An 11,670-nucleotide genomic window follows, 5' to 3' on the forward strand; every position below is an offset into this window, starting at 1 on the left:
AAAAAAAAGGTAGGAGAATCAGAGTCAGAGAGAGTTGATGTTTAGATAGAAGCACAGGTCAGAGATATTTGAAGATACTATGCCACTGGCTTTGAAGATGCAAGAAGGTGACCATGAGCAAGGAGTACAGGTGGCTTGAAGAAGTTGGAAAATGCAAGGCAGTGGCTTCTACTCTCGAGCCTCCAGAGGTGAGGCAGGACTACCAGGAAAACTGATGTCAGGCTTCAGACCCCTGAAAGAGAGTAAGTTTGCAGTGTTTTAAGCCACTAAATTTGTGGGAATCCATTACAGCATCAAGAGAAAAATAATACAAGGCTGGCCAAGTGGCTCAGTTGGGTAAGAGCTCGCTCAAGAGTGAAAGCTCTAAGCAACAGCGGTTCGAGTCCCAGCCCAAGCTGAGCTGCTGCTGAGCTGCCAACAGGTGGCAGGATGGCTCAGCTTAAAAAAAAAAAAAAAAAAAAAAAAAAGAGAGAGTAAAGTAATACAAACCAGATGCTGGAAGGGACGGCTGAGTGGCTCAGTTGGTTAAGAGTTTCCTTAAGAGCACGAGCTCTGAGCAACAGGGTCCCTGGTTCGATTCCCACATGGGCCAGTGAGTTTCGCCTGAGCTGAGCTGCCAACAGGTGGCAGAATGGTACAGCTGGTGAGAGCATGTGCTCCTAATAACAAGATTGCCTGTTAGATGGTGGGCTACGCCCACCCATGGCTGGGACTGAACTCGGCACCTTGAGCTGGGCTGCTGCCCAGATGGCTCAGTGGATAGAGCACGCGCTCTTAACAGCAAGGTTGCCTGTATGACTCCTACATGAAAAACAAACAAACACCAGATGCTATATTTAGTAGACAAACATGTTAAAAGAACTATTCAAATGTCTAAAGAATTAAAAGAAAATATGATTTATTTAGTGAATAAGAGGAAGTTTCAGAAGCGAATTGGAATTAAATGGAAATTTTACAATTCAAAAGTAAAATAACCAAAATAAAAACCTCTCAGGGAAGGCTTATTGATACTTTCATGTGCAATTTCTGTCATTTAATCAAAAATTAATAGATATGCAAGGAGACAGGATCATATAATCAACAAATATGAAGAAAATGGTAGACAATAGAAGCAGATACAAAGTGAATCAAAATATTGAAATTAATAGGTAAAGACTTTAAAATAACTATGATTGTTGAATTCTAGAAAATATGGGAAAAGGTAGACAAAACAGATTAGAAGACAAAGATATTCACTGAAATGGTAGAATTAAAGAGAACCAAATGTACGTTCCATAAACTAAAAAATAAAATATCTGACATTAGGAATTCAATGGATGAGTTTAATAGCAAATTGCATACAGTATAAGGCAGGATTAATGAAAAACAGATCAATGGAAAATAATGTGATGAAAGTGCTAAAAGGAAAATTAAATTAAAAAACAAAAAACAGATTGGCTCATATTACAACATAATTCCTTCCTGGAAACTCAATAATGGAAGGAGCTCTCCACTTTCAGGCATTTTTTTACGTTGCTGGCCTTGTATCATTTGATATCATTTGGGCACATCGTATACTATCAGGTAGATTATATTGAATGATGTTGCTGGGTAGAATTTGAGAATAGAATTAGAACAGGAAGCGATGTTTGGCCTCAAGTGCAACATGACCTTGTAAGTTATTAACATCTTATTCTACCCCTTCTCAGAGCCAATGGCCTGCAGTAGTCCAAGAGGACACACAAAGACACTGAGATCGGTATGGAAGAGAAGTATGGCAGCTGTAAGGCCAGCTCTGCTGATGGCCTCTTTCCCCAAGGGGGCAGCTCCAACCCAGTGGATCATAGGCATTGCTGTCAATCCCAAAGAGTTAAAGACAAAATTGGGCCCAGATTGAAAGGAAATTCTGTCAACAGTTACACACTGTCAAGGAGGAAGCACTGGAGAGGCAGATCCTAGATCATCTCCTTTCATCCCTTACTTGTGCCTTCCCAAAGGAGGAGGAACAATTAAATATGATCGACAGGAGCTGTGTTCAGAGTGGAAGAAGTGAAGACAATTGAATGAGTCAAAGATCTTTATAGGAAAGCGGTAACTAACAAAAGCAGAAGAATGTTAAACTTTTGACGTCACCATTGTGAAAGGCCTAGCAGATTGAGACAACAATAAGCACTGAGCAATCAACTGTGAAGGCAAAGGAGGCTGGAGAACTTTCTGATGGAAGGATCAGGCTGATACATCCTGAAACCACTGCTTAATCACGAAATGGAAGGTAGTCAGACGCTACACATCACCTCACGTGGGTTAGTGCTTCTGAAACAGAAAAGAGAGAAGGAAGGAGGGAGGGAGGCAGGAAGGAAAGAAAAGAATCTGCCTCTAATCTAACCTTCCAATTTACAGCAAATAAGGGCATGGAGGATCATGATAAACAATAAAATGGAATTCAAATAGCCAAAACCACAATGTAGAAAATTCTACAAGATAAACAACTTGATTTCTTCAGAAATTAAGAGGCAATAAGTAAAGAGAGGGATAACTCAAACAGATTAAAAGCAATTTAATAGGCATATCAACCAAATGTAATGCCTAGACTTGGTTTGGATCCTGATTTGAAAAAAACAACTGTAAAAAGACACATTTGAGGTGACCAGGCGAACGAAAGTACAGATTAGGTATTAAATACTTTGAAGGATTTATTTGGTTTTGGTTTTGTGTGTTTTGAAGGAGATCAATGTTGAAGTATTTATGGGTGAAACTACTATGCTGTGTGATATTTGGGTTTAAATATTCTAGAGGAAAAAAACAAACAAACATGGGAAGGGATAGATGACAGCAGAATGGTAGGATGGATTATTGGTGAATTTAAAGCATGGGTACATGAGGTCATTTTGTGTGCTTCCTCTAATTTTGTGTCTACTTGAAACTGTCCATGATATAAAGTTAAAAACAAAGTAGAGGGTTTACTGTGTCTCCACTGTTCGGAGAAGGTTTTCCGGAGTCTCTGCACTCGGATGCAGTGAGCCTGACTTGAGCTTCCAGTCCTTATGCGCAGAGCAGACCAGGCAGCTCCCTCCCTGGCAGACAGTCAGAGCTCTGGCTTTTGTTCTTGTACTTTCTCTGCCTACAACTGGGTGTCTGAGGCAAGGTCATTCGGGTCCCATTGTAGCCTTAGAAGTATCATCAATCTCTTTTTTGGCCTCAGTTCCAAACTGCATCCTCTAGCACAATTAGCCCTGAACTCTTTACCTTAGAAAATAAAACTTACCCTTTCAATCCAATTTTGCTTGGATATTTGTGATTATATTCTATCAGCATAACCCTGGAGGGCAGACAGTCATCTGAACCTGACCCATAACTGCAGGGTACTAGTCAGATAAGAGGATGACAGAACAGCTGAATCGGGGGAAGGTATTTTGAGGATAAAGGAAAATTATACATGTTCCCAAGCTAAGGTCAATTATCCAGGGAAATAGAAATGTTAAAAAAAATTGAGAAAGTGAAATTCAGTGTCAGAGGAAGTTCCTAAGAAAACACAATAAGGACCAAAGGCAAAGTGGAAGAATTAATATCAGAAACAGAGATGATTTATTGTTCTGTAAATTGGTAGAAAGAAGGAAAAGGATTAAAGAAGCTACAGAGACAAGTTGAAATAGACATGAAAGAGATTGAAGTGGTTTTTCTCTGCTGGATGAAACCTTAGGGATAAAAAGGAATAGAGAGAGAGAGAAAGGAAAAGGGATTGGGCCCAGGGCTAGAATAATAACAGCAGTGGCATAAAGGCTCCTCTGGCTACACTTTGGTGATGGCCTAGGAGCTGGGCTGGGGATTAGCGAGAGGGGAGAGGAGAGCTGCTCAGCTTCCAGGTTCCAAGTTGTCCCTCGAATGCTACTCCATACTGTACAGTCACATGAATGGGCAATTCGGGCCCTCTAATGAAATTCCATGTGCTACAGAAAAGCCAGGAGAAGATGGCTCAGAAGGTGATGGGCAGAAAGGGCGCTATCATGCGGACAAGTTCACGTACAGAACCGTTGGCTTTCTTCTTTCTCCCCTTCCCCCATCCCCCAGGATGCTTAGCAGAGGGTTCCCGAGGAACATCCTCACTTAAGTCGAAGTCAGAAGTAATGTCCTAGAAGAACCTGAAAATCAAGAAGAGATGCTATGGCACCCTTTCTTCAGCTCAAATCCTCTATTCCAGCCTTATTCTATAGCTGATTCTTAAAATTATTTTTGTTCTCTAAACATGGAGAACATAAGCTTCATGTAAATACAATTGTGGCAAAGCTGCATTTTCCCAGAAAAATATTACCAGCTTCTTCAATGATTTTAAAATGAGTTTATTAATGATCTCAACACATTTGCTAGGGTTTTAAATATTCATACTAGGCATTTTCTCAAATATTTACACTTAGTGCTAATTATGCACACACACAATTCAAAAATAGCTTTAGCTATTACAATAGAGGGCATGTTTTCAGGATAGTCACAAAAGAAAAAGTTATCTAAAGAGAATTAGTGTTTCCCTGAATATTTTCCCACAGACAGAAGTCAAAATTATGTTACCTTTTATTTAATACCCAATATATACAGGATATTTAAAAGTACTTCTGTTCCCCAAAAGTGGCCCCTTCTTCCCCAGGGCATGTTGATAATTACTAATATAACTTGGTAATTTCACTAACGACTTTGAACATGATCTACAACAATAAAAACATAATATCCCAAATTATCTTGCAGGTATTTGTTTTAGCTACTTGCATTGATATTTTCTAATTATCTCAAGTATATAGTACTGGCTTGCTTTAATCTATAAAGCTGACTAAAGCCTAGTAAAAAATACAGTTTAATAACCTCCAAACGAAGTTTGAAGAAAAGGCTTAAAGATACAAAATATTAAAAAAAAAAAAGTGAATGTTGAGAAAGATACAAATAATGCCTTGAATAGTCTAGGGATTCAATACAAATAGGCCCCAGTATGAAGGTGTATGACACTATGAGTGAAAAATTGGCTTTGTCCTGTCTTGGCACTAACTGACTGAGCAACCCAAGGCAATGGCCCTGACATAGTCTCTGACATGGCCCTGAGTTCCAATAGTCCACTTTCACATTTGAAACCTTTATTGATATGCATGTATCCCATTCTTATATCTACCCATGGGGGGATCCCAATAAATGGATTGCAGACAACTCCTAGCAGTTCCGCCCTGGCTTTGGCACAGAGTTACCTGAATACACAGTATTTACTGAGAGTCCCATTGAGGGAGATATTCTGGACTTCTTTGAAATTATAGGGAAAGAATCAGCAGGCTTTCCTCTTTGCTCGAGTCAATGAAGCATGTCAAGGGTTGTTGGAGCAACTGATCTTCTTTGCTTGCTCCAGGCCCCCACTTGCTTTGCATCTGACCACGGAGCAGATGGCCTGCTGAAAGTTGCCGCTGACCACCACATACAGCAACAGGTTACCAAAGGTGTTCAGGGCAGCTAATGGTCTAGAAACAACATAAGCTTCGTGGATCTGCTTCTCAATGGCACAGCTGATGGAAAGCAGGCGAGATTCAATACGAATGACCCTCAAGATATGGAAGGGTAGAAAACATACATAGAACACAAGAAGTAGCAGAATGATTTGCTTTCGAGCTTTCTGCTTAAGGCAGCTTTGAGTCTGAGGTCCTTGGGTGAGGGTGTAGATAATCATTGTGTAACAAAGTGTCACAATCACCAGGGGAAGGCAGAAAGTAGTCACAGTCAAAATTAGATTGTACCATTTGATAGTCGTGAGGTCATCCGAGCTGGTGAGGTCAAGGCAGGCGGATCTATTGGTCCTGGTGGTTGATGTGATCAAGAAGGTCATGGGGATGACAGCCACCAGGGAAATGATCCACACCACAGCACAGGCTACCATGGCCCACCGAGTTCTGTGAATGGAAAAGCAGCTCATCGGGTGATTGATCACAAAGTATCGGAAGATGCTGAAACAGGTGAGGAAGAGGATGCTGCTATACAGATTGAAATGGAAGCCAAAGCGGATGAACTTGCACATGAAATCCCCAAAGACCCAGTTTTCGCCACTGGCATAGTAGTGAATCAGGAAAGGGAGGCTGGTTAGGTACAGCAGGTCTGTGAAGGCCAGGTTCAGCATGATGATGGTGCTGCTTTTCCAGGGCCGCATTTTGAAAACGTAAGTGGAAATTGCCACTGCGTTCCCTGGAAAGCCCACCAGGAAGATGATGCTGTAAATAACAGGGAGGTAGTGCCTCTTGAGTGGGATTTTTTCATCAGTGCAATTTCCAAAAGCAGCTGCATAATCGGGGAAATCAGAAGCGTTTGCAAAATTGTCTAGTGGCTCATTCATGGTTGTCTCCTTTCATCTTGCAAGAAAACAAGAGAGTTCGGTTTGGCAATATGAGTTGACTGAGAAGTAACTCACTGATAAAAGAAAATAGAAAACATTAATGATAGGGTAATGAAAACAATGATCCACTTTTAAACGAAAATTGCTCTAACATCCTAAATTTGCCACTTTTTTCTCTTTAATCTCAAAAGAGATCCTGTAGAGAAGAGATTGAATTTCTAAGAAAATGGCTGTGAGGTGTGTTACTAAAGACATCTAATAATAATATAGAAGTTAAATTACCATGAGAATTGAAATGAAGGATTGGAAAAAAGCCCATATGGAGCTGTGGGAAACAATTTGGCAAGGTTGCTGTTTGGGCATGCCGTTAGAGGCTGAACAACAAGACCCACCATTAATCAAGTGCGAGGCACTTTACCTCTAAACTTGACAAGACACTGAGAAACATTTCTTATTATCTCTCTTTTCCAGAAGAAACTAAGACTGAGGGAGGTTATGCAACCTGTCTGTCCCTGGTAATACCTCTAGTGGCATGGCCCACATATGAACCCATGCTTATCTGAGTTAAAAGCCATTCTCTTTATACCTTACCTCACTGTGCTGCCTCTTAATCTGGATTACCCTAAATAACTGATGGAACAGGATGTGCAAAAGCATGAAAAGACTGAACACTGGGAATTTTTAAAATATAGATTTCACGCATTGTAACATTATATGTATGGTAGATTACATTTCGAATTTCAGTTCTTCCAACCTATTTTAATAGTTTGGAGCAAACATAATTTGTTCTTGGGATTGCGGGGGAGGGTTGCAGGGGATGGAGGAGCAGCTGTAAGAGTTTGGGTTCTATCACCAGACGGCCTGACCTTGATTCTCAGTTTAGCCAATGAGTAGTTGTATGTCCCTGAACAGGTTGTTTAAGCACTCCAGGCCTGGGAGGAATGGGATTTTAACTTCCTTCTTCTTGCTATCAGTGTTTTCTAAAATTTTGAGAGTGAATTTCTGCAATGAGAAAAGCATGAAGATTATAGTTAAAAGGAATTACTTACAATTAGCTTATGATTTGAATGTAAACAGCTATTGGTAAAATGCATCCACTTACACATTTATGGAGTGCCCATTGTGTATTAATTAGGCACTCTGCCAGGTCCTAGAGATACAAAACTAATAACACACACAGATGCACAAGCCACTATCACAGTTTACTGAGAGAGATGGACATGGAAATAATTTTAACAAAATGTAACCGTACCTCATGGAGCTGTCAAGATACTTAAAAAAAAAAACCACTTAGAACACTACTAGGCACATAATAAGTTCTCAATAAATATTAGGTAGCAGTTAACCACTAAGTCCTTTGGTAGATGAGTGGCACAAGACTACTAAAACCACAAAGAAGGGAGGGAACCTGGAGAATAGTAGAGGGCACTGAAGGAAGGTCAAGTGGGAAGGAACCTTTAAGCTGACACTAGCAACAGAAGGAGAAAGGCATTCCAGGCAAATGAAATAGCATGTGAAAAGGCACCTAGCTGTGACAGAATTGAGGAGGTCCAGGGGAGAGCTAAGTAGCTAAGTATGGCTACTATGTTAGGGGGCTTTGGGAGATGAAGTTGGAAAGAAAAAATGGCTAATAATAAAAATAATAGTGCCTCCTGTGTACAAAGCACTCCTCTAAGCATCTTACATATATAAAGTCATTTAATTCTGAGACAACCTGGTAAGGTAGAGCTGTGATCATCCCCATTTTACAGATGAAGAAACTGAGACACAGGGAAGGCAGGGACTTGCTTCAAGTCACACTGCTAGTTAGTAGTGAACCAAGATACAGAACAGGGCAGGTTGTCTGCAGAGCTGGGATGCCTCTCACAATGAGCAGGCAAGAGGCAAATGAGTGCCCTATAATAACAAAAATGAATTAGACGTTATTCCAGAAGAGCTCAGTAAATCAAACTCCTAAACTGTGTGATCTAAGACTAAAATGTCAGTAATAATAGTACCCACCTCTTTGGGTTGAGAGAGGATTAAATGAGATAATATACATAAAGTATTTTGAAGGATGCTCGGCCCATAGCAAGTACTGGATCAGTGCCTGCCATCATTACTACTAGTACTTGTGCTAAAATCTATACACTATCAAGCTTTTCCTCAACATAGTACAGAGGTGTATTTCAGCCTGACCCAATTTAGCAAATCTGAAATTAGCAGACTCCTTCTGTGTTGATTGGTCTGCAATGTACTCTTCCCGATCCCACTTAGGGCACAGATCAGAATACATTCACACATGTGTTACTTTTATTCTGAATGAATTGGAAAAAGAATAGCACAGAGATGGGAAACTTGCCATTGGGCAGCTGTTAGGAGAGGCCAGTGCTCCCTGGGACCATGTATTTACCTCTAAAAAGTGAATGTTTCTTCCTTGTCAAGTTAATGACACCCCCTGGATTTGCTATTTGTAGAGCTATTGCATACACAGCACTGGAGGGGATAGGAGTGGGGCACTGCTAACCAGCAAGGGTGCTATGAGGCCATAGCTTTTTCCTTGGGCAGCGCCTTAAATGGGCTCATGCACAAGAGGGGGCAGCAATTTAAACCTAAAGAAAATGGTTATGGACAGGGAGTCCCTGACTTGGAAATTCCGGAAGTCAGTTCTTAGCAAGTCAAGACTCAAGTTCACATAGCTTGTCTGTCAACTCCTTGAAAGCAGAAACATAAAGTCACCTCGTACCCCAAGGCCCCAACACACAGAAGGTACTCAATAAATATTTGCCGTATGCATATAAGAACAATGGTTTACATCAGCAAAATTTATCTTGTGCTGAAGGGCTAATGAAGCAGCAACTATTATTTTTAAAAAAAAAAGGTTTGATTCTTTAATGACTTTTAAAGTAAGGAGCAAACTTAATTTCTGCCATTGCCAAATAAATCCGTGCCCTGTTATTGGGCCATTTTAAACAATAATCGTATCAGGAAAAGACAGGTTGTGGGCAGAAACAACCACCTTATTATTTTGAAAAACAACAGTTCAGCTTGGGATTTAATGAAGCTGACTGACTAATCGTAAGGGAGGAGGGGTTAAGAAATTTAGTCCCTCTCCCATAAATCTCACCAGAAAAAATGGTTTGAGTTTACAAAATATGTGTGACGTTAATAGCAGACAAAAACTCTTCTGGGCTGAGAGCCAAGCAGAATGAGGCCGTTTCTTTCCTCGATAGTCCCAGGGTCCTCTGCAATTCACTGCTACCACCCAGAGCACCAGATGTCCACAAAGGAATCCTTTACATTCAAAGGACATTAAACAATAATGTGGTGTATTCCCTATTCTTGGCTACAACAGGGCCTCTCAATTGTAGGGAGATTACCGACCACCTAGGCTTGATGGACTCTTTATAAATTAGAAATAATGATCTATTTAGCTTTGACATAATCAGATGCCACACAAATAAAAGCAAGCGCCAAAGATTTAGGACATTTTTATAAAGGAAAAACACCATCATTTTAGCTTCTTTTTTTCTCTGAAGTTGGGAAGAAATTGTGATTGTTTGAGGCTAGTTGCAAATTATCAATGTTTTGGGAACACACAGCTTGAGGACGGCTATCCTAATGCCAGTTTGCCCAGGAACCTCACAATGGGATTCCAAGCCTCTGTGGATAAAGAAAGGCAGGACTAGACATGGTATTTATTCAAGTGGCAGTATATATAACTTTACGTCCATAGAGTATCCGTGCCCATTTGGTGGGAACAAGTGAAGTGGGGTTAATGATGAAATGATTTTTCTAAGATATCTGCTAATTTGGTAGTAAACTCCTTATCTAACAATCCCCTCCTCCACTACACCACACACACACACACACACACACACACACACACACACACACACTTGGTTTTTTGGTGCCCTCCAACACTGAGTTAACATCCAATCTCTCCTCCTTTTCCCAAGCTGCCAGTGGACCAGGGAAGTAAAACCTTGGAACACAACACCTATCATCACCTTCCCTCAGAGTTCTTGGAAACCCCGCAGCTAGAGTCACATTTGATTACCAAGAAGAAGCTTTGATTAGACCTTTCATTCATAAAGATTCATCTTGGTTTCCTCCTCTACATATTTGTAAACTGGTTTGATTTCCTAGTGGGAAACAGACCACTTCTTAACCCAGACAAATTTGTGACTTGGAGGAACGTCTTTGTCCCTGAACTCTGAAGGAATCCCTCCACCCAAGTCTTCCCTGAACCCCAGCTTTCAAATAAGACGGCAACTCAGGCACCCTGAAGACTTTTAGGACTTGCTATGTTGATGGAGTTCAAAGCTATTATTTCAGCTATTGGATCTTTGGGAGAATAAAATAAAATCATGGAAGCTCTCCTCAGAAAAATGCACAAATGGACACAAAAATATACATTATACAATTTGGAAGTTTAGAGACAATCCAAAACGAGTTCGCTTAATCTACAACAATGAAACAAGACAAAAGAAAGGGATTTCAGAAGAAAAGGTCTTGTCTGCTCGTTGGGGGGTTGTGGGCAGTATCATTGGACATTGATTGCTAACACAAGAAATCCCAGAACCATACGGTATGAACTAAGAACGCACCAGAAGGCGGAATCAACTGAGGTCAGAGATGAACCCTCTGTCCCCAAAATCCCCCCAAAGACTCCATGTTTTGTCGTGAAAAAGGCACGAGATGAGATCATAGTCCAGAACTTCTCCAGATCTTCCTGGGACAGATCTCTGTCCAACCTAGGATTTTATTTTCCCAGAATGCGCCCCTGCCCTGCCCTTCTCCCCCACCCAGCATGGGGGCGGGGGGGGGTGCTCCTGCTGCCTCCCAAAGAACAAGTTAGAGGCCCCCGCTCTGGCCACCCTCCACCCCCAGGCTGCGGCAGGGACTTACCCCGGGGCTGTTTCAGCCAGGCTCTGGGCACTCTGACTTCCCACTCCGGGATCAGCGAAGGTCCCCGCACCCGGCTCCCTCAGGCCCGCGGAGTCCCGCTCCCCAACCTAAGCTCACCTGGCACCCCGGTGCGGCCGCCATGCGCCCCGAGTGGCCGTCGGAGCGTGGCTGCACTCGGGCAGCAGGGGTCCCGGCGGAGGCCCGCGCGCCGCCCCTGCCCCTCCCACCCTTTGGGCCAGGGGTCAGGTGAGTGATGAGGTCCCGCCCCCGCTGACATTGGCCTGCATCCTGCTTCGCCCGCTTTTCAGCCCGACCGACTTCCAAGGATTGCTGGACATCCTCCAAGCCGCTTTGGAGCAAAACTGCCCCAAGGCAGTATTTGCAGAGGTGCAAAAAGAGCCTGTGAGGAGGGCTCTTGCCGCAGGAAGGTTGCAGCCCTATTGTATGGG

General features: G+C 42.0%; 1 protein-coding gene across 2 annotated transcripts; it reads right to left on the reverse strand.

The window, feature by feature from the left end:
• Positions 1-4,335: 4,335 nt before the first annotated feature.
• OXGR1 (oxoglutarate receptor 1) lies at positions 4,336-11,417 on the reverse strand. Of its 2 annotated transcripts, XM_019625896.1 has the most exons (3): positions 11,339-11,417; positions 7,198-7,333; positions 4,336-6,405 (listed from the first exon to the last, which is right to left on the reverse strand). In XM_019625896.1, exon 3 carries the CDS (start codon positions 6,329-6,331, stop codon positions 5,318-5,320), a length of 1,014 nt encoding a protein of 337 aa, XP_019481441.1. In that variant the 5' UTR covers positions 6,332-6,405; positions 7,198-7,333; positions 11,339-11,417; the 3' UTR covers positions 4,336-5,317. The 2 variants fall into 2 exon arrangements, with proteins under 2 accessions (XP_019481441.1, XP_019481442.1); XM_019625897.1 differs by lacking the exon at positions 7,198-7,333 and having other exon boundaries at positions 11,339-11,374.
• Positions 11,418-11,670: the final 253 nt, after the last annotated feature.

This window comes from Hipposideros armiger, unplaced genomic scaffold, assembly GCF_001890085.2.
Source record: "Hipposideros armiger isolate ML-2016 unplaced genomic scaffold, ASM189008v1 scaffold_643, whole genome shotgun sequence".
Lineage (NCBI taxonomy): Eukaryota > Metazoa > Chordata > Mammalia > Chiroptera > Hipposideridae > Hipposideros > Hipposideros armiger.